This window comes from Elephantulus edwardii, unplaced genomic scaffold (assembly GCF_000299155.1).
Source record: "Elephantulus edwardii isolate Elephantulus edwardi_28Jun2011 unplaced genomic scaffold, EleEdw1.0 scaffold00022, whole genome shotgun sequence".
In the NCBI taxonomy this organism is placed as follows: Eukaryota; Metazoa; Chordata; class Mammalia; order Macroscelidea; family Macroscelididae; genus Elephantulus; species Elephantulus edwardii.
This window is the reverse complement of record NW_006399772.1, coordinates 25,500,457-25,524,636: the sequence shown is the minus strand read 5'-3', so window position 1 is coordinate 25,524,636 and position 24,180 is coordinate 25,500,457. Positions and strand designations below refer to the sequence as shown.

Genomic DNA, 24,180 nt, shown 5'->3' with positions numbered 1-24,180 from the left:
CTTCAAAATTCTAAAGAGCAACAATATCAGCTTAAAGACTAAGGGGCTTCTGACTCAAGCCTTTGTATTTTTTAAAGTGCTTCAAATGCAGATGAAAGTTGGACAAGGAGTAAAAAAGATAGAAAAATTAATGCCTTTGAATTGTGGTATTGGTGAAGGATATTGCATTGCACGACTTTCCTAAAGAACTAACAAAATCTACTTTGGAAGCAGTAAGGCCAGGGAGCTCCACAAAGCAAGGATGACGAGCCAAGTCTTATACACTTAGGTACAATTCCAGGAGGAACCAATCCCTGGAGAAGGACATCGTGCTTGGAAAAGCAGATCATCGGCAGAAGAGAGGAAGATCCGTGATAAGACGAATTGACACAGTGAGTTCAATAACAGGTGGAGATTGTGAAGATGGCCCAGGATTAGATTGGCTTTCCTTCTGTTTCTTGTGCACTGGGTTACTATGAGTCTGAACCAACTCAATGACACTTAGCAACAACAATCTACATCAAGTGTTTGCTATTATTAACTTTACATGATAAACTAGTGGAAAAAGAAAAGTAAATGATAAAGACAAATTGAGATAACTCTATCCCATGATTGTTGTTGCAGTTAAGTGCCATCAAGTTGTAGATGACTCATAGCGACCCTATGAGTGAAAGACCTGAACACTTGTATAAGTTTGATCATTTCTTCATGTTCATAGAGTTTCCGGAGGGGATGCCACTCCATTTCATTTTAAGGATTTAAACATTAAATTATAAACATCTTAATAACTTTATTGAAAACTGAAAACAACAAGTAGAAAACTACTGCTGCTTAATGTTCTTTAAAAAAAATCTCCTTTTATAATGAAATAAAGTCCATTTTTTTTTCATACCTTTTGAGACTTTTAGGCTTTAACACCTGCCTTCACTTTTGCCTTTCCTTCTGGCATGCTCGTTTCTCCTCCTGGTCAACCACACGTTCATTCATAGCCTCCTAGATCATGTTCTGGACTTCCTGAGGTATTTCTACTACCTGAGCCCCTCTAATGCATTGACTGACGAACTCCTGGTCCCTCAGCCTGTGGTTCTCCTTAGGGATTGAATGACACCTCTTCCTTATCCCTCCAAATATAATGAAGTGCTAACCTTTGTAATCTGTGAACCTGACAGTGTTTGGAAAGAGAGTATTTATATATTTATTATATGACATCATATCATATCATATATGATATATTTATTAAAGCATATTTATTATATTTATTATCTTTATAATATAATATTCATTATATTATATTATATAATTATAATTTATATTTTTTTCTATTATAAATAGAGCCTTTGAACCGTGGTGCTGGAGAAGATGATTGAGGGTAGCTTGGACTATTAGGAAAACAAACAGATTCATCCTGGAAAGGGTTAAACTGGGCGGCTCCCTGGAGGCAAGTCTTCTGAGGCTCCGTCTAACATACTTTGGACATGTTGCAAGGAGGGAACAGTCCTTGGAGAGGGACATCATGCTTGGGAGGGTGGAGGGACAGTGCAGGAGGGCAAAATCTTCTATGAGGTGGATTGATTCAGTGACTGGGGTAATCGGGATGGGTGTGTCAGAGGCAGTGCGATTGGCACAGCACAGAGCAGAATTTAGGGCTATTGTACATAGGGTCGCTATGAGTCGCAAGTGACTCGATGGCAACATAACAACAACAACATGTCATGAGTTAAACTGAAATGAGGTTGTGGGAGAATAAGGTAGATACTAATCCAAATACAGTCTGTGTAGTTTCTTATAACAGAGGGAGACACACACAGAGAAAGGAGGATTTTCATTTAAAATGGGTTTACCTGTAAAGGAAAGCCTAGGATTGATGGTGAGTTTCCCCCCTGACTTGGAGGGAGCTGGGCAGGTTCTACATGTTGAATGAAAGTTGAGCCTCTATAACTGTGGACACTAGAAATTCCTATTCTATTAAATCAACTTTTTACTCTGCGGCCCTCAGGCCTGGTTTTAATTGTTTTTCATCAAACATTCTTCTACGTGGTATAGCACTGGTCCGTCCATTTGCTGTACAGAGGTAACTCGTGGTTGTTGTGATGCTTAACACTGTGACACTGACATGTAAAATGCAATAATGGTTCCCCATGGAAAACTGTTTGGTGGAGCTCCCCAATTAAAACAAGCTTGGAAGCAGGAGTGGCATCTACTTCCGAAATAGCTTGCTTCCAGAAACTCTATGAATGTGGAGAAACAAGGAAAGTTATACAAATGTTCAGGTCTTTTATTCATAGGGTCGCTATGAGTCATCTATGACTTGATGGCACTTTACAACAACTAAATCACACAGGTTAGACTCTTTTGTTAGGCAGCCCTAGGAAGTGAACAAAGCCCTCAACTGAAGTTGTTCCAGCAAGCCTGTGGCCCCATCATTGTTTCTGGTACACACTGCCTTTCTCTAATAGATCAATCTTGATTTATCCCAAATGTGGGAACACCACGCATTACTTCATGTGTATCTTGGGCTAGCTCACTGTCCATCACATTGTACATTGTTACTGCTGTTAGATGCCTCTGAGTGAGCATCTTCCCATAGTGAGCCTCTACACAATACGACAAAACCTGACCTCACCCTGGACCATTCTCAGTCCCCGCTGGGCGTCAGCCCAGTGTCGCAGACACTGTTCAATCTATCTCACGGAGAATCTTCCTCTCTTTTCACTGACCCCCTGGTTTTCTCAGCATTCTTTTTTTTTTTTTTTTCTCCAGGAACTGGCTATTTCTGATAACATGTTTGGTAAGTAATGCATATTTTGTTGATAACTGTTATTCAATGAATAAATAGGTGGACAATATATTGGAATTAAGAATCCAAATATGGTAAATGAGTTGACTGATTGAAATAAGGTGAAAATCTGTTCTGCTCTGCAGTCCTAAACTGCAGTCTCTACCAACAAGCGAGCTGAGGGAGGGATGGCTGAGGGGTGGATGCCCTTGTCACTCAGAGAGTTACACTGAGAACTGAGAAGTGAAGGGATGCTGACTCAGCCTGCTTCCTTCGGGGGCGGACAACAGTAATTATGTGGATTCTTTTTCTCATTATAATAGTTTTGTTACCCCCATCTACTACACTTGTAAAAGAAATGTTTATACTCAATTATTTTCTGTTTCTGTTGTTGTTATGGCTGTTAGTATTCTCTTTATCCAGGGATCAGTGTCATTTGAACTGTGTGTGTGTGTGTGTGTGTGTGTGTGTGTGTGTGTGTATCTTCATTGCTATTTAATCAGCATTTTAAGTATCAGGGGGTAAGGAGGGATATTTTCTAAGACTTACGGCCAGCTCCTGGAAGACAATTTCCATCAGTATTTAATGTCTGTCTTAGACATTTGCTTAGTAAAGAAAACCAGTAAGGATAATAATAACATGCCAAGTAAGTATCTATTAATGCCTTCTGAGTTGAAATGGCACTGGGGTCTTTCAAAGTCATTTAAAATCCTTTTTTAAAAATTCTTGTTAATATGAGTAGGTTTTCCTAGGGGCGCAGACAGTAAGATCATGCAGGGAAGCATTCAGCAGTCACAAAAGCAAATGAGGTGACTGCCTGAGCGCAGGACAGGCGCTGGGCGGGCGGGCAGGCTCCTTACCGTGGTTTTCTCCAGGCAGTGGAGCAGGTGGTGGTGCTGGGTTTCAAAGCTCGAGCCGGATTTGCTCACAAAGGCCTGCTCATCCTCGGAGGACTGTTAACACAGAGAAGACAGAGGTGCTTTCTATTTTATTGTGCAAACAATGACAGCCTCAGCTATCCATTTCCCCAGGAGAGATCTGGCCTATTTTCTGGGATTAAATGGCAGTATTTTTTTTTAACCCAAAAAAGAATAAATATGCAGTTGCTTTTATATTTAAATTCAGTATTTACATTTTGGTCAAGTTAGTGGTCTGGTCTTTTAGATATGCCTCTCTGGACTGAAAATTTAAATTGCTTTTACACTCAACTACCTTTGTAAGCCTGGGAGCCATTGTTTTTGGATCATAAAATGTAACCTAATACTTGGATAATCCTGGGAACAAGTACATCAACGCTTCTTTGGAAGTAGAGATAATTGCAGTTCTAAATATTAAAAGCAAATTTGTTTTGTTTAAAGCAAAACTGAACGCCTCAAATTGTATTTGATACCATGTGGCTGGGAAGGAGAAAGATGGGCAATCTCTTCCTATGTAATTTACAACCTCTGAAAACCCTCTGGAAGGTCAGCTATGAGTCAGTTCTGACTCGATGGCAATGAGTTTAAGTTCAAGTTGATCTTTCTAGCAGCAAGTGGAGTTGAAAAATAAAGCAAGGCATCATGTCCTGCCCCAAAGAACATTAGGGACATGAATATTTTCATAATAAAACAAATGAGGCATTTGGGCTTTTGAGAATGTGTTGGCTTTCCCCATGTGAACATGAGTCAGTGCAGAACTATCTACTGAATCATGAGTGGAAACCAGGATTCCCTGCCAATATCCTAGAGTTTGGGGACAATCCTTCCAGAGCCAATGGTGAGATGCAGGATGGTGAACACATAGTGTGTTTGGCAGCTCACTGAGAGGTTGCTGACTGAAGCCCAACGCAAAGATGCCTTGGAAGAAAGAGTTGGTGATCTCTCCTCAAAACTCAGTCATGGGCGACTCTGTGGCACACACAGGGTCACGAGGAATGTGAACTGAGTGGAGGACAGGAGGGTCAGAGCCCAGTGGGATGCACGGGATTAACTAATAAAACGTGACCCTCTGTTTCAGTAGCCATTTTCATAATTACTCACCATAAAAATATGCACTTAAGCAGCATTAAATCAATACCATCTAACTGTATTCATTGCACGTGCACAAACACGAAGGCCTTGACTGTACCTGGAGCTGATTGCTCAGTAAGCCGTTCCGTTTGCTCTGCATGTAAGCGTTTGCACTTCCACTTTTGGCTGCCCGGATCCTGGCGAGTCTGGCTTTCTATGGAAGAGGCAGAACGAAGGTCCCGTTAGTTCCTGTGGATTGTGTTTATTAAAACAGCAAATGCATTCTTGAGTAAGCCCGACTGCTAGCATGCACACTTCTAACACTTGACTAGGTCTTCACATGGAACTACTGGAAAGTAATTGTTCACTCTCTTGAGGGACTTACAGATTCAGAAAAATAGAGGAAGACTCGCAATGAGATGGACTGCAGCAATAATTGATTTGAGCATGGGGCAGACTGTGAGGATGGTACAGTATAGGGCAGGGTCTTCATCTGTTGTTCATAGAATCAATATGAGTCAACTCAATGTACCCAATAACAACAGCAATACCAAATTTAATGTTGTTGTGGTTGTTATGTGCCGTCAAGTTGCTTGCTACTCATAGCGACCCTATGTACAACAGGCCTAAATTCTGCTCTGTCCTGTGCCAATCACACTGTCTCTGACTCTCCCATCCCGATTATCCCAATCACTGAATCAATCCACTTCATGGAGGGCCTTCCCCTTCTGCGCTGTCCCTCCACCCTCCCAAGCATGATGTCTCTCTCCAAGGACCTGTCCCTCCTTGCAACATGTCCAAAGTATGTTAGACGGAGCCTTAGAATCTTTGCCTCCAAAGAGCAGCCAGTTTGACCCTTTCCAGGACCTATCCATAAATCTAACTCCATTTGAACTATATTATACATTTAACATTGTGGTAAGTCTTTGTGGTAAAATCCAGCTATTTCATTATTGCCTTTACCAATCACGTTAAGAGGCAAATCTTGATATTACTCGTATACTTACGTATTACTTACGTATCCCAGTATGAGCACCTTAATGAAGAACCTTAACTCAGTAAAGTACTTGCCAACTCTCCCCTTTAATTTAATCTTAATTTGAATATTCTCTTTAAAATGAGTTCCAGGGATCAATTGTCTATTTAAAAGGAACTATTGTTCAGCTGTTTCTGCACCTTCTTGGGTAAAACTTTGTAATTATCTTGTAAAATTAGACAATGTGCTCTACATGACAAACAATTTGGTACTTTCTAAAAATCCCAATTTTAAAAAATTTTGACTGTGAATCCAAGTCCAGAGAAGTTTTGTAGCACAGTGGTTGAAACAGATGGATTATTGAAAGGTTCGTAGCTCAAACTCATCGGCCTCTTGGGGGGCAGCAAGAGAAAGATACAGTCTCCACCTCACAAAATGTCCAGTCTTGGAAACACTGGTTCTCTGCTCTGTCTCACCAGGTTCTTCTGAGTCAGAATCTACTGGACTATCATGGGGTTGACGGTATACGTGTGCTCATCTGATTGCTATTTCACAGTGACATTTGTTGAAATAAGTTCAGCAAACTTTTCCAGAGAGACTTAAGGCATTTTTTAATGGAATTTTGCATATAAAGAGTGATTTTCAACTGAGAAGATTTAGAGCAGTTACACCCGTTGTTCATAGGTGCTATGCTTTTAGAGAGGAAATTCACAGGTTTGGTACATTCTCAGTTTTCCACTCTACTTTTTCTAACTGTTGTTGCATAGCTGCTTTGGACTGTCATGGAAAGAAGTAATTGCAATGGCTTAGATAAAATATACCCGATAAACTCTTCTTTTTGCTCCCACTGTAAACAAATCAGATAATTAACCAATTCTTGTGACTAGCCATAGAATGTTCTTAAATAATATTAAAAATTAAAATAGACTTATTTAAAAGTGAATTCTGGAAAACCATGCTAAAATTTTAATAATCAAAGGTCCATTGAAGGCAAGTCTTTCTTGGCCCTGGAATTGCTGCCTTCTATGCCTCAGGGATGGCCTACCGGTAGATAGTTATGTGGTTACATCAAAAGGCTGTGTCTCTCTGGTGGTTGAATCCCCCACGAGCTCTGCAGGAGAAAGGTGGGACATCTCAAGTGCTATTTTACAGCATTGCAAACTCAGTGGAGGGGCAGCTGTGAGTCAGTTTCACCTCAGTGGCAGTGAGAAGGAGAGAGAGAGAGCGGTACCTCAGAGCCTTGTGAATATTTACAGGCAATTCTGTCAGAATAGTCAAAGGCATATTGAATGAAGTCGATGTAAACAAGCACCTTCGTGTTTATATGCACTTACATTCTTATGTAGAACATCCTCACATGCTTCTGTATGTATCTGATTTTATGTAATATGTCTTAGAACTCCTTGTACATTTACATGTATATACCTACCTCACTCGGTTATAGATGTATAATTCACTAACAGTTAAGACATACTAGAAAGGCATCTTTTGCTACTATAAACAATACAGTCTTTTTTGTGGAGGTAAAAGTGTGTCTGTCTGTCCATCTCTCTGTGTATGTGTTTGTGTGTGTGTGTGAGAGAGAGAGAGAGAGAAGGAGGGAAGGCAGGGAGAGGGAGAAAGAAAAGAGAGGGAGAGAGAAGATAATTTCTAGTTTTTATCATATTTTCCTTCACCCAAGATGCCTTTCCACCCACAAATTCTAAGCCTTTAAAATAGCATGAGGATACAGTTTGGCTTACATCATGCCTCGTCTCTTCTAACTTCTTCCCTAAATTCTACCTGTTTGCTAATTGTAGGTTAAAATGATCTTTGGTTCAAACAGCCCATCTGTGAGTGATGGAGAAAACCCAGGCGACTGTTACTTTTTGGTGGTGACACTAATTGAAATCAATCCTCCAATACTGACAGCGTACCAGCAAATTAAGTTAGAAACTTTTTAGTGTCAAAGGTTGTGCTTCAAAGTGAATAAACCAAGCCAGACTTAGTTGGGAGAATATTGCTCACACACTTCTGCACTTGGTTGATTTTATTTAACACATCTTAGAACACAAGAGTGAATAACAAGAACATTTCGAAATGACTTAGACTTGACCTGCTAAATCAGAAATAAGCAATTTACATGTGCATCTGGTCCCCAGAAGGGAGTTACTATAAAATTTCATTCCTGAAGTTTGATTTCTTAGAACATTCATAGCCTTTCTTTTTTGCTGTTTTTTTTCACTTAATCTCTTGTCTCACCTCCCCTCTCCTCTTTCTCTATACTCTTTTTGTTCTAAATTACTGTACATAATAGGAGCTCTGGTGGTTTAGTGGGTAAGGAGATGTGCTGCCAACCCAAAGACACATGGTTCAAATTCACCAGGTGCTCCATTGGAGAAAGATGGGCCATTCCCTCCCCACCCCCCACCCCCTGCCTTGAAATTTGTAGACTCTGAAAACCCATAAGCTCTGAGTCAGTTCTGACTTGATGGCACATATCAGAAACAACAGCTGGAATTACATTGCCCAAATTCTTGTGGTATAGTCAATAGTATATTGTGTTGCTAACTAAACGGCTGCTGAAAAACACTTTAGGTCAGCAGCATGGGGCTGGAAACCATTTTGAAAATCATCTACAGGAGCGAGGTTCGACAGAAGCCTTATGGCTGGGATTGGTGAGCTTAGGGTAGAATGTTGATTCACTAAGGGGAGTGAGACGATGTGATAAGGCCTTCTATTTAAAAATCCACAAGGGCCCCAGGGCCTCAGGTTTAAATTATTTTTTGTCAAACATTCTTCTATGTGGGATAGCACTGGTCTGTGCATTGCTGTATAGAGGTAACTTGTGGTTGCTCTGATGCTAAACACTGTGACACTGATGTGTCAGATGGGACAATGGTTACCCATGATGGATAGTGTTTAGTGGAGCTTTCTGATTAAAACAAGCTTGGAAGCAGGAATAGCATCCACTTGTGAAATGGCTTGTCTCCAGAAACTCTATGAACAATGCTCAGGTCTTTCATTCATAGGGTCCTATGAGTGGTCTATAACTCGATGGCACTTAACAACAACAACAACAACCACAACAACAACTAAAAGGCTGATTATATCAGATGGAGAAAGATTGATAGTTTCCTCAGGTTAAGATTTATAGCTTCAGAATAATGGCAGAGGGTTGATAAGAGTCAGAGTTGATTCAATCACAGCGAGTTTGGGCAAAGCCATACTTGAAGCCTGACGGCACAGTGGTGAAGAGTTTAGCAGCTCAAACCGATCAGTTACTTTATGGGAGAAAAGATGAGACAGTCAGATTCCATAAAGATTTGCAATTTAGAAAACTCTATTGAGTCCGTTCTACCTTGACATGCAGGGTTCCTATAAGTCAAGTTGTATCAAGTACGAAATAAGTTTAGTTTTCAGTTTAAACTATGGTTACCCTCTCAACTATGCCATTGTATTCTCTCATTGTACAACCTTTTAACAGCTATTAGAAAACACTGATTCCATCTATTAATGACACATTTTGATGTTGTTGTTATATGCTGTCAAGTCACCTGTGACTCATAATGACGCTATGTACAACAGCTCTGAAACCTGCTATACCATGAGCCAACCTTATTGTCTCTGACACACCTGACGCTATTACCCCAGCACCCCACCCATCCACAGCATAATGTCCCTCTCCAAGGACTGGTCCCTTCTTGCAACATGACCAAAGTATGTCAGATGAAGCTTCAGAATCCTTGCCTCCAAGGAGCAGCCTGTTTTCACCCTCTCCAGGATGAACCTGTTTGTTTTCTTAGCAGTCCCTGGTATATTCAATTCTCTTCTCCAGCACCACAGCTCAAAGGCATCAAGTCTCCTTCTGTCATCCCTCATCATTGTCCACACACATAAGTTAAAAATACTGTCAGATGAGGAAAATGATGTGCATTTCTCACAATGGGGAGCCAACAGTCATTCCTAAAGAAGTAATTTTAAACTTGGGAAAAAAGTAACATTTGTTTTAGAAACGGAAGACAAGCCAGTCCATGTACAGTGTTAGAAAAAGAATCTGTCACTTAAATCTCAATCCTGACTTGTCATTTATGTTCCTATAACACTGTATGAGTTAATTAGTTTAATTAGCCTTATGGAGCACCACACCAAACGTCTGTTGAATGCTATCGTTTGTGATCTGTGATTAAACTTTTGGTAGCTGTGCTTACAGCAGGTAGTTAGTTGAGGGAAATTATTTCACGATGATAGTTTAGAAAATTATTTTACTCCTGATCCACTCAGAGTGACAATGTTAGCAAATCTGGCTGTGCAACTGGGAGGTCAAAAGAAATGACCCACTGGTGAAAATCCATCCCTTCCCACTTTCCTAGCCCAACAGAAAGCATAAGTTCTTGGCAAAGAGCAGTATCTAAAAAAGGTTATGAACACTAGAGTTAGGCTGCAGAAGATATTTTACCTCTGTCCATATAGGTGCCCTGGTGATGTAGTTTGTAGGGAAGTTCATTGCTAATGCAAAGGCTCTTCAGTAGTTCAAATCCACCAGAAGAAGGACAAGCATTCTCCTCCTACATGATTTACAGCTGAGCAAGTCTACTGGAGAGTTAGATATGACTCAATTCTGACTTTAAGGCAATGAGTTGAATATTTGGAAATCAGAAAGACTTCCATTAATTTGATTACAAATTAAATTTGTATTGTCATCATGTTGTTGTTATGTGCCATCAAGTCGCTTGCAACTCATAGCGACCCTACATACAAGAGCCCTAAATGCTGTTCTATCCTGTGCCAAGCTCGCTGTCTCAAACACACTCATTCCCACCACTCCACTCTCAGAATCAATCCATCTCTTTGAGGGTTTCTTCTTCTTCACCGCCTCTCCACTCTCCCAAACATTATGTCCCTCTCAAAGGACTGGTCTTTCCTTGCAACATGCCCAAAGTATGTCAGATGAAGCTTCAGAATCCTTGACTCCAAGGAGCATTCTGGCTTACTCTCTCCAGGACAAATCTGTTTGTTCTCCTAGCAGTCTATGGTATATGAAACACTCTTCTCCAACACCACAGCTCAAGGGCATCAATTCTCTTTCTATCATCCTTATTCACTGTCCAACTCTCCAATGCATAGCACGCAATTACAAAGACTATAACCTGGATCAGGTGCACCTTAGTCTCCAGCCTGACATTGTTGCTCTTCAGTACTCTTGAGAGGTCCCTCACAGCTGACTTTCCCAATGCAATTCGTCTCTTGATTTCCTGGCTGCTGTTACCAAGAGTGTTGACTGTGGAGCCAAGCAAACTAAAACTGTTAACTATCTCAATCTCTTCACCATCCATACTGATTCTGCCAATTGGCCCAGTGGTTAGAATCTTTGTTTTCTTGACATTTAGCTTCAGTCCATATAGGAGGCTGTAGTCCTTGATCTTCTGCAACAAGTGCTTCAGGTCCTCCTCAGTTTCAGCAAGCAGGGTTGTGTCATCTGCATAACGCAGATTGTTGATGACTCTTCCACCAATCCTGATGCCACATTCCTCTTCGTATAGCCCAGCATCTCGGATGATCTGTTCTGCATACAGATTGAAAAGGTATGGAGACAGAATACATCCCTGACGAACCCCCTTCTTGATTTTGAACCATGTAGTGTCTCCTTGCTCTGTTCTGACGACTGCCTTTTGGTCCAAGTATAGGTTTCACATTAACATGATCAAGTGTTCTGGGATTCCCATTCTTCTCAGAGTCAGCCACAGCTTGTTGTGATCCACACAGTCAAAAGCCTTTGCATAGTCAATGAAACACAGATAGATATTCTTCTGGTATTCTCTGCTTTCTGCCAAGATCCATTATCATCATACATATGAAAACAGGATTTTCAGTGATTTTAAATTTATTTATTTATCTTTGTCTAGAAGATTAGGAAGCATCCTGATGGATGAAGAGGAGATTGAAACTGTCAACAGCTTCATCTTGCTTGAATCCACAATTAATACCCTTTGTACCAGCAGTCAGGAAATAAGGAGACACATCGCCCTGGGAAAATCTACAGTTAGGGACCTCTCCAAATAGTAGCGATGTCAGTTTGAGGACTAAGGTGCATCTGATTCGGTCCTTGGCCTTTCTGATTGCTTGCTGTGCATCTAAAAGCTGGACAATGACTATACAGGGCAAAGCCCAGCTCCGCCATAGGGCTCCCTCAACTAGACATCTTTACAGAAGCAGACTGCCACATCTTTCTCTCACAGAGTGGCTGGTGGTTCCCAAATTCCTATCTTTAAATTAACAGCCCAATACCTCACCATACCACCATGGTCCTTTGACAGGGAGAAGATCCCAGAAAAAGGGAAAGATCCTGAGAATGGGGGTGGGAACATACTCTTATACACATTGTATCTACTTCACACCTTTGCTTGAGGCTGGAGTTGGCCACGGGATTAGACGCTGGAAAATCTGGTTAAAAATTATAATATTACTTAAGCCTACTTCATGGCAACTAACAGTAATAATATTACTTGACTGATGTTTTTATTGCATTAACTGCTTGCTTGACTGAATTAGCTGCTTGGTTTGGATAACTTCAATATCCTTCAAATCACCCAGCCCTGGATACTTACCTTGAAACTATTTAAGCCTAACTGATGTTTATTCTGTTTGTGAAACATCTCTTGGGAAAGAAAACACAAATTATCCATCAGTAACATATTTAGTTGTACGTCTACTGCTCTTTCTTAGCTGGTTTGTTCAGTTTTTGGTCACAGACTATTTATTGGACACATTAAACTAGCCAATTTCAGTTGGTGTCATTAAGAAAATTTTTCTAGTAGTCATGCTATGAAAAATTCATTGAATTTAAACAGCAATTTTGCATATAGCAATATTTCAAAGACACCAAAGGGCATTAATAAAAGATTTCCCCCAATGTAGTGTAATTTTACAGTAGACCTTTTATTTATTTTTCTATTATAGATTTATTTAGGTGAAAGACTTCTAAAATGTTCTAACGGTTTTTGTTTTTAATTTTATGTGTTCTAGATGATAAAGCATTCCTGAGATGATGGGAGATTTCTACTTCTTCCTGTTTTCATTGCACTGGGAAAATCTACAGTTAGGGACTTCTCCAAATCATTGAGGAGTAATGATGTCAGTTTGAGGCTTATGGTGCATCTGATTCAGGCTATAGTCTTTCTGATCATTTATTATGCATCTGAGAGCCAGACAATGAATAAGGATGACAGAAGAAGAATTGATGCCTTTGAGCTGTGGTGTTGGAGAAGAGCACTGAACATCCCATGGATGGCCAAGAGAACAAACAGGTATTATTTTGGAGAGGGTCCAGCTGGAATGCTCCTTGGAGGCAAGAATGATGAAGCTTTGCCTCACATACTTTGAGCATATTGCTAGGAGGGGGTTAATCCTTGGAGAAGGACATGATGCTGGGCAGGGTGAGGGTCAGTGAAGGAGAGAAAGACCCTCTTTCAGGTAGATCGACACAGGGACTGCTGCAGTGGCCTCTTGTGTGCCAGGAATTGTGAGGATGGCACAGAAAAAGCAGGGTTTAGATCTTTTATTTACAGCATTGCTATGAGTTCTACTCAACTTGATGGCACTTAACAAGAATAACTAACCACATTTTTCATATACTTACTGCCTTCAAGTGGATTCCAGTCAGGGTGGTCATCTGGTTTCTATGGCTATAAATCTTTATGGGAAGAGACTGCCTGTCTTTCTCCCATGGAAATGCTGGTGGATTAAATCCCCAACACCCCACCCCCTAACCTTTCAGTTACTAGCCCAACATGCAATCTATTACACTGTAGTTTTTGTATGTTTATCTCATGTTAGAGAGATTTCTGGAACTGAGATAGATCAATGATGATAAGCTTAGATTTTTGTAGAAATTTTGTTTTTTTAAACTAGCATTAGTGTCTGGGAGTAGGATTAAAGCTGTCAGCAGGGCTACTGTGTTGTGATGGTGACACTAGGGTTATTGTCACTCAACGTGTCAGGTCGGAATTCAGCTGGTTAGTGAATCTGCCCACCATGACGGAGGACTCTACAGCTCCCTGATACCCCATTGGCCGTGGCAGAGGGGCTCCTCTTCACTCAGTTTTTGTTATTGTTAGGTGTTGTCGAGTTGAGTGTTACTTTTAGTTTTTCTATGAACAACTGATCTGCACACTGTCCTATCCTGTGTCACCCGCATAATCTCTGACACCCTCAAGACCATTGCTGCAGTCACGGTGTTAACCCACCCAGGTGAGGGTCTTCCTCTCTTTTGACTCCCTCCCACCTTCCCAAGTATGATGTCCTGCTCCAAGGAATAGCCACTCCACCACTCCTAGCAGCTGCCTCCAAATCTAGACCCACAAGCATCTTGACTGCTGAATATAGAGGGACATGGTGGGTGACAAGTTTCCACAGTGGGTGACAACACCAGTTCTCAGGAAGTCCCTGCCTTGGCACCCCCCTTACCCCTGTGGTGAGCAGCCTAAGATCCTAAAGTCATTGATGTCCCCCTGTTAAGTCACTGAGGTAACGCTCTCAGAGTCAATGCAGTTCCTCCTCATCCTGGTGACGTCACTGCCATCATCCAGTGCAAGAAGACCCCAGGGGAAGGACAGGTTGTGGCTGAAACCCTCCCAGAGCTGCTTGCCTGCTTGTGTAACCTGAATGAGGATGCAATGAGTCCCCTTTTACTCTTAGTCACCCCAAGTGATGCAGTAGAACTGTCACCATAGACTACAATCTAGACTACAATCTTCATGGGAGCAGATCACCAAGTTCTTCTGCCACAGGGGCTCTGGGTGGGTTCAAACCACCAGCGTTTTGCATAACAGTCAAGTGTTTAATTGTTGTGCCACAGGGGTAGCTCCATGGGGATGCCTGTTTCTAACCCTCCAAGTTTTGTGGATAACGTTTTCTTTATATTCACAGTAATCAGATTATTATCACTTTCGCACAGTAAATGGTCTAAGACTAGGTATCCCTCCAAAGGTGAGGGGCTGTAAAACAAATAAGGACAGAGGGATTCTTTGCTAAAGGAAGGAGATTCTCACATCAATGGTGAATGAATGATCTGTATTTCTGTATGCTGGCCGACTATGCAGTGCACGAACTCAGTAACAGCACCAGTTTTCACATATCTGAATAGCTTTAACTTTCCAGTGAGATGCTTTATGACATTTTATACTTTATTAAAGTGGTGGATGCTGTTTAAAAGCACATTTTTAATCGTGTTCTAGAACTTACCTACCAGGAAGTTATGGGCCGCATTGAAATCTTTCCTGCTTTTTTGTAGTCATTGCCATTACCCAGATTATGCATCCGCTCGAGTCACCGTTGTGCAGGATTTTGGGATATTTTTTTAAAAAGGAATCTATCCTTAAAGGACAAAGGTACAATGACCTTGAAGACTACTGAAATACTGAATCATAAGCTTTAAGGAAACTACAACAAAGATTTCTACAATTATTTCTAAGTACTCAGAGCTCTGCCCCTCAAGGTGACAATTTTGCTGGACAAATGGGAGAGAGTAGGGCAGTGTCCTGGTTTGGGGGATGTTTTCCTGAGAAAATCCACCAGCTTCTCATTGGGAGAGTGATGGAGAAGCTCCTTCCAGGGACCTCTTGCCTCTGAAAATCTGTTGGGAGATCAGCTATAAGTTGGTTCCAACTTGATGTTGTTGTTGTTGTTATGTGCCATTGAGTCACCTGCGACTCATAGCGACCCTATGTACAACAGCCCTAAACTCTGCCCTATCCTGTGTCAATCTCTCCATTTCTGACACACCTATTCCCATTATCCTAGTCAATGAATCATCCATCTCATCTAAGATCTTCCTCTCTTGCACTGTCCCTCTACCCTCTCAGGCCTGACCTTCTTCTCCAAGGACTGGTTTCTACTTGCAACATGTCCAAAGCATGTCAGATGAAGCTTCAGAATCCTTGCCTCCAAGGAGCAGCCCAGCTTCACCCTCTCCAGAACAAATCTATTTGTTTTCCTAGCAGTCCATTCAATACTCTTCTCCAACACCACAGCTCAAAGGCATCAATTCTCCTTCTATCATCCCTAGTCATTGTCCAACTCTCTGATGCATAACAAGTGATTGCAAAGACCGTGGTATGTATCAAGCGCACCTTAATCTCCAGACTGGCATCTTTGCACTTCAGCACTTTAGAGAGGTCTCTAACCGCAGACCTTCCCTTCACAACACATCTTTTAATTTCCTGGCTGCTGGTGCCAAGAGTGTTGACTGTGGATAGATGTTATAAAACAATAAATTGCCTATGACAGGAGTCCAGAGTGAAGGCTGCATAGTGGAGTGGACTTGGGGGAAGGGATTGTATAACAATGAAAGAATTTTTCTTTTACTTTTCAAAGAGGAGAGTGAACTGGGGGGGGGGAGGGGTGGGCAGGGAGAAAAGCGCAACAATAAATGAATGGAAATCCAAAGTCTGTAAATTTTCATTAAAATTAATAATAATAATAAAATAAAAAAATAAAGTATATGCATCAACAACAACAAAATCTAAAAAAAAACACCCCAAAACACCCCAACAACAAATTGCACAGGATATAGTGTTCATCTTTCTCTCCTGGAGCCTCTGAGGGATTCAAACCAGCAGAGAGGAGTTGCTTTTGGGTTAACTCACACCTCCCTAGACACTATGTTACCAGGACTCTCCATGTTCTTAGACATGCTAACTTCTGAATAGTTTAGGAATCACACTGGCAAAATGAGACTAGAAATAGGAACCAACTTCACTATCCCAGGCATCAGTGAGATTCAAACCCAGGACCTCTTGTTTACTAGACAAGGGCTCTAATGGGCTATGTGGTGTTAGGGACAAATACGGACTGTACCATGAACTGTCGAAAGAGCAAACAGATCTTTCTTGGAAGAACTTTCGCCGGAATGTTCGTTATAAGGCAGGCTGAGGTGACTTTGTCTCACATACTTTGGACCTGTTACCAGGAGGAACCAGTCCCTACAGAAAGACGTAGTACCTGGACAAGCAGAAGATTGAGGGTGGGGAAGGAAGACCATCATCGAAGTGGACAAACACAGTGTCCACAACAGTGACCAGAGCAAGGCAGGACTTAGGAGGATGGGGCAGGGTCAGACAGTGTGCCATGCCCTTGTTCTACGTCCAGAATGAGTTGGAACCAATTTGAAGGAAGTGCACCAAGAACCCACCTAGAAATGTGAAGATAATTTAGGTTTGTTTCCTGGGCTAGGGGGAGTATCTATCATATGCCCCAAGGAGACTACAGAAAAGATTATAAAAATAATTTCCAAGCAAGGAGGACACTGCCAATGAGAGCGACAGTAAAGGACGGAGTGTGCTAACGTTGGGACACTTCTAGAGAGAGAGCCTGGCGGAGTGTTCAACTGTGTGAACTTGGGAGCCAGGCTGACTTGCATTAAATATTAGTTCTCCTGCTTAGTGACCTGGAAAACACTAAGCCATCAGTAAACAGCACATAGCTCCTTGTGGGACACAGTGACTTGCAAATGGGTTTTGCTTGACTGTTACCCAAGAGGTCAGCAGTTTGAACCCATCCAATGGCATCACAAAGAAAACCTTAAAAAACAACTTCACCATGAGTCAGCACCAACTAGGTGGCCACAGGGTTTTTGTTGATTGTTTGAAAGTTGTTGTTGTTGTTATGTGCCGTCGAGTCGTTTGTGACTCATAGCGACCCTATGTACAACAGCCCTAAACCGTGCTCTATCCTGTGCCAATCTCATAGCCTCTGACACACCCATCCCAAGTACCCCAGTCACTGAACCAATCCACCTCATAGAGGGTCTTCCCCTCCTGCTCTGTCCCTCTACTCTACCCAGTATGATGTCCCTCTCTAAAGACCTGTCTCTCCTTACAACATGTCCAAAGTATGTCAGACGAAGCCCCAGAATCCTTGCCTCCAAGGAGCAGCCTGGTTTAATCCTCTCTACGATGAATCTGTTTGTTTTCTTGGCAGTCCATGGTACATTCAATACTCTTCTCCAGCACCACAGCTCAAAGGCGTCAATTCTCCTTCTATCCTCCCTAGTCATTGTCCAACTCTCTGATGCATAACAAGTGATTGCAAAAACCATGGCCTGTATCAGGCGGACCTTAGTCTCCAGAGAGACACTGTTGCTCTTGAGTATTTTGGAGAGGTCCCTAACTGCAGACTTTCCCATCGCAATACGTTTTTTTATTTCCTGGCTACTGGTGCCAAGAGTGTTGACCGTGGAGCCGAGCAAACTGAAGCTGTGAACACTCTCAATATCTTCGCCATCCATCCTGATGCTATCAATTGGTCCAGTGGTGAGAATCTTTGTCTTCTTGACATTGAGCCTCAGTCCATATTGAAGGCTGCAGTCCTTAACCCTCTGCAGTAAGTGCATGAGGTCCTCCTCAGTTTCAGGGAGCAAGGTTGTGTCATCTGCATAATGCAGATTGTGGATAGATCGTCCACCAATCCTAATGCCACGCCTCTCCTCATAGAGCCCCGCCTCTCGGATAATCTGCTCTGCATACAGGTTGAAAAGGTATGGAGACAGAACACATCCCTGGCGTACACCCTTCCCAGTTTTGAACCACGCAGTGTTGCCCTGCTCTGTTCTGACGACTGCCTCTTGGTCCAAGTATAGGTTTCGCATTAGCACGATTAAATGTTCCTATTGTTAATATCATCAAACTCTGTGCTTCTATGTGGCTTCATAGGAACGCTGGTGACTTAGTGGTAAGGATTTGGACTGCCACACCAAACGCACATGGTTTGAATCCACCAGCTGCTCTGTGAAAGAAACATAGGCAATCTCCTCCTTTGTGATTTACTGCCTCAGAAAACCCACCAGAGGGTCAACTATGTGTTGGTTACAACTCAACTGTACACAATGACAGCAATGCAGATCCATAGGCACTAACAGTTAATTGTACTCTTGCTGTGAGCCAGGTATTCTTCTCCTTATTTTATAGATGTGTGTGATCATTATACTTCCTCTCAATTGTTAGTTCCATTGAATCTGCTCCAAATCATAGCAACTCGTGTTCAAGGGAACAAAATGCTGCTTTGTCCTGGAACATCTCTGCTGTACTTAATTAAGCTCATTGTTGCAATCACTGTATCAATCCATCTGTTGAGAGTCTTTCTCTCCTGTGCTGACAATCTACTTTTCCAGGCACAGTGTCTTTTTATACAAGGACTTGTCTTTCTGGTACGAACTAATTAGCTGGCTCAAGCCTCGGAGTGAATTGCCCTTTCTAGTCCTCATCTACTTGAATCAGGTGACCTCAGGTGGACAGAGGCTAAGTAAATCAGTTTTAGATACCGAGTAACCCTTTCTAAGACTCTAGCTTTGATTTTATGACTATCATTAATGCTGCTCACTTTCCTCCACCCCAATCCACCAGATCCCATTTCCTTCATCCCTCCTTCCCTCCCTTCCTCCTTCCCTCCTTCCATCAAATTGTACAACCTTATGAATTCTCCCCTGCTCACCTTCAGCCCTCTCTCCTCCTTGGATCCTCATACACATTTTACCAGTTATCATTCTATTTCTACAATAATGCTCTTATGCAGTATTTGTCCTTATGGGACTAATTTAGTTCACTCAGCATAATAATCATTCCTTCCCATCCTCACCCCTCTCCTCACCACCTCCCACGGTCCTCATACAGGTTCTATAATAATGGTCTCATACCGTATTTGTCCTTATGGGGCTGGGTTAGTCCATTTAGCATAAGGCTCTCAAGTCCTTCTCAAGTTAGATAGTGATGTTGGAAGTTGTACGGCACTCTTCTGTCAATTTGCTGTACTGAGGTAATCTGGGTTTGCTATGAATCTGAACCTTTTGCCACTGAGAGTCAAATGCCTTAACAGCTGCCCATGGTGGACAGTGTTTGGTGGAACTCCCAGGTTAAGACAGGTTTGGAAGCAGGAGTGGCATCCACTTCCTAAACTACATGCCTCTGGAAACTCTATGGAACCTGGAGAAACAGTAGTTATAGAAAGGCTTCGGGTTTTTTGTTCATAGGGTCACTATAAATTGTGCTAGGCTTGATGGCCAATCAACAACAACAACAACCATATAGTAGGAAAGCATTTCCTTTTTTTTTTTTTTAAATTGGGACTAGATCTTTGGGCCAATGAGGTAGAGATTGGGTGACTTCACTCTTGGGAGGAAGCGTGAATGACATTTTATCTGTCCTTGAATTACAGAAATACATTGTTAACTTACTACTGAACCTGTTACTTAGTTAAGACACTAAGGTTGTTAGTTTCTTTTTACTATAATTCAAGCTTTTCCTTGCTGAAGCAACTACTGAACAAATCCCGAATGCTGAACAACCAGGAAGAATTTGTAGGGTTCATTATAAACCAGAGGAGAAATGCTAAGTCTTGGCTAAGAGGACCCGAACACACACCTTCTGTGCCCTCCGTTTGTCTGCTCGTTGGTTTTGGTGGTAGATCCGACTGAAGTTGGAGACAATCACGGGAACAGGTAGTGCGATGACCAAGACTCCACTTAGGGAACAGATGGAGCCAAATATCTTCCCCGCTATGGTTTTGGGCACCATGTCACCATACCTGGAGAGAGAGAGGGAACAGATGTTTTCAGTTGCAGAAAGATATTTCTAACTGTCACATAAAATTATTTATTATTCAAATTCATTTTTGGATTTATAGACTTCTCTTTCATGATGAAGGAGTTCTGGTGGCATAGTTGACAGAGAGGTATACTGTCAATCCAAAGCTCATCCTCTCTGGTGGTTCAAATCCACTGGTATCTCCACTGGAGAAAGATAGGCGTATCTCCTCCTGTGTAATTTACAGCCTCTGAAAACCCACCAAAGGGCCAGCTGTCAGTCAGTTCTGATCCATCAGCAATTAGAGAGATTTATAATGCATATGGGAATATAAAATTATCTTTTTTATCCTTGTAGAAATCATTTGAAACAGAAATACATATTGTAAGCCACATGGCTTAGTGATACTGCTTCAAATTGTAGTTTATATAATATGCCATAATTAAAACAATTTCTTTGATAGTCAATATTTCCTAGCTCAATTTTATTCTTCAGATGATACACTCCTACGCCTTAATTTTAAAGAACCATTAGATTTGTTATGGAATTTAATAGGAAAGAGTAGTAGATACAATTCATTTCAAGAAATAAAATTAACTTTTCAAGGTTCACAAAACCTGTGCTTGTGAAAAAGAGTAACACTTCTCTATGCTAATCTTTCTTTCTCATTTGCATTTGGCCTAGTTGTCCATTCTCTTTATTGGAACATGTTCTGCTGTAGGCTTTTATGCTAGCAAATCCCCCTAGTGGGCCTCCTATTTCACTGACTTCTACTTTGACATCAGTCTGGCTCCTTGCCCTTACTTGATTTTAATCCTTTGTAATTCAAAGTTATAGATTGTAATTTTTTTGCCTTCTCATTCTATCTCTCTCTCTCTGATTTCACTTTATCCTATAGCTTGAAAATAATCTAAATGCTGCTGCTTCCTGGATTTCTAAGAACAATCCTGATGTCTCACCCAAACCCATTTGTTTTCTATCTTCTGTGGTCTTTGTGATTATTCCTTCTCTATAGTAGATGTCTAAGAATCAATTAAAGTTTGTTGTTGTTGCTGTGTATCCTTGAGTCAGAGCTGACTCGTAGCTGGTGCTTTAGTGTGTTATTAGAGGCTGTGTATCATATGGAAGGAGACTGCCCACCTTTCTCCCATGGAGAAACTTTGTAGATTAGAACCACATGACTTTGGGTTAGCACTATAGCTCCTTATCCCTAGACCACCAGAAGCTTAGTTTCCCAAAATGGAGTGCTTCTCTCACTTTGCCCTTTGAACTCATCTGGCCATAAACTGTTGCCTCTCATCTTCAAGCAACTCAACTCAACTCAACTCAGCTCAACTCAACTCAACTCAACTCAGCTCAGCTCAACTCAACTCAACTCAACTCACTTCTGTTGTCACATAGCTGATTCTTCAGTGGATTTTCTGGGGCTATTAATTGCAAGGCAGGGGCCTACCTATCTTCTGCTGAGCCACTCGCAGTTATGAATTGCCAGAGGGCCACCATGTTTGGGTTAGCACAGCAATGCCCTGTGAGGTATGCCACCTACATTGTCGGTATAGACTCTGAGATTCCCAAGAACACAATAAAACGAAAGCCTAGTAAATGCACAGAGGAGACAAGAGCTTGGGGAATCACATTTACACGAAGCCTAAAGTTAAAGGAAGAACGGGAGACACAGATTCTGGAGACTGAGCAAGGGGAAAAAAAGATCTTGACAACCAGTATACAATTTTTTTTAAAAAGAGTAGTTATATTCACAAAAAATTTTAATGCAATCTATTAAATATTTAGTACTTAAATGTATGTATTGTATATTACACAATATGTATAAAGATATAATATTTAACTTTTAAATATTAAAGAGATATATTTAATATATAAATATTAAATCAATTTAATTCATAAATATGTATGTATATTGCTATCTGAATTTTATTAGAAACATATTAATCTATACATAGAACAATGATTGAAAGGAAATTAGTCGAAATGGTCATCTCAGGCAGAAGTATTACGGGTAATTGGTATTTTCTTTCTTTTCCGTAGTTTTCCAAATACCCTCTAATGAGCTTGTATTACTTTTACAATAAAAAAGAATCCCTGTTAGAAAGAGAAGACCTTGACGAATTAGTGAAACATCTCTCATCTTTGTGCTCCTGGGTGCAGAGACATGGTTTTCCCAGGTTACAGCAAATTAGCAGGATCTTGTAAGAACAAAGCAGAGGAAGACGATGAGACAGAGCAGTGCTAGAATAGTCCAGGTCTTCCCGTGATTGTTTATGCACGGGCGGTCTGGGCCCTGGGCGGATTCCCAGGGAGCAGAACCCACTTCCTTCCTCACCCGTTGTTGTCTGATCAACTACAGTTCATGACCACTCCTTGGGTGTTAGGGTATCGCTATTTTCATTAGGAACTTCTATGTTATTTTTGCGAAGGGTAAGGGGAGGAATGGTTTCCTACAACTCTCTGCTGAGATACCTCTGCTTGGACTAGACTCTTCGGTGCTTCATTTGCACCACGTTTATATGAACCTTTTGGAAATACGTGTAATATGCGTATAGTCTCATTACCCTTTTAGCTCCTTTACTGACCTCTTTCCCTCCCCCTTCAAGTTGATATTTGTCATTTTAAAAGCATGTACCACCAGTCTGAATATGTCAGAAAAGAAGAGTAAGCATGCAGTGTGATTTGTATGTGGTCTCGCAAGGTCCTTTTGTGTGCTGTCTTCTAATTTAGAGATGACCTTGAGAAGTGGAAATGGACATTTTATCTACAAACTTGAAATTGAGCACAGACTCTGCAGGAAATGAGAAATCACTGTCTGTTGAGAGCAGCTGCTTTCTTTTGCCAAACAAAGGCTCTTGAAACTAGCATTCAAACTCCCGGCAAGGAGCACAATAGCATTATATACCTAAGTAATCCTATTTCTCTGAAACTTAGTGGACGAAAGCCTGAGAATAGAGAGCTTTATAATGAGAACTGACACAGTTGCTAAATGATCATTTAAAGGTTACCTATCGCCGTCACTGATGCCCTCCTTTAATTATTACTTCTTACCAGTTTACTGGTGGGTGTTTTATTCTTTATATTGCATAGAAAAAAATCCTTCCACTTTTCTGAACCCTTTCTTCTTAAATTTATGCTAAGTCAAGCACCCTTACACATTCTATTTGTTCTGCTTTGCTTCAGAATTGGATATTATTTCCACAGTCTTCAAAAGCCCATTTCACAAAAAGAGTTATCTTAAAAAGTTGCATAGATGTGGCTTTATTTTCAGATAAACTTTCTTACCCTTTATTTAATAAAATCGGTGAAAAATTATCCAGGGCTCATAAAATCAATATAGAAATGTTTTAAAAATAAAAGACAACACAGAAGAAGACTGTAAGTAGCAAGCGTTTCACAAGACTGAAATGATCAGACTTGAGATTGGCTAGGTGATAGGCATATTTTTTTTTCTCTCTTAACTTTCTCTTGCTTGACTCCCCCACCCCCCTTTCCCTGCATTCACCATGATGTTAGTGGAGTCATTCCATTTCCCTCCTGGTCTTTATTTACTCTGGACGTCTGCCAGCCCTTACATTTATTGCTTCCCCTTCTCCTCACATCAGTCACAAAGGTCCACCAGGGAGGGGCCGTTTACACACACACAAAATGTTCCTTTTAGATGTGAACATGATATACCCCGTCACTTGGCAAATATTACATCTTTGAACACACGTGAAAGTCACATTGGGTAGAGGACCGAGCCCTCAGGAGGGAGTCAATTTCTGGTTCTCAAAGACTCTAACGTTAAGTATCATGGAAGACTTTTATGCAAAACCTTTGCCATCTGGCATGCTTTCTACTTCCTAGATGTCAAACAAGTGGATGTCAAACAATCTGGTTCCTCAAAAAAAAAAATGA

At 41.2% G+C, this 24,180-nt stretch overlaps 1 protein-coding gene across 1 annotated transcript in view; it reads right to left on the bottom strand.

Annotated features, from left to right (window-relative positions):
* The window catches only part of KCND2 (potassium voltage-gated channel, Shal-related subfamily, member 2), a 704,821-nt gene that overhangs the window by 9,262 nt on the left and 671,379 nt on the right, over positions 1-24,180 (bottom strand). The window contains exons 2-4 of the mRNA XM_006882669.1: positions 20,113-20,275; positions 4,862-4,957; positions 3,616-3,708 (exon numbers count right to left, since the gene is read on the bottom strand). Coding sequence (XP_006882731.1) covers positions 3,616-3,708; positions 4,862-4,957; positions 20,113-20,275 — 352 coding nt within the window. The remainder of the gene's footprint in view (positions 1-3,615; positions 3,709-4,861; positions 4,958-20,112; positions 20,276-24,180) is intronic.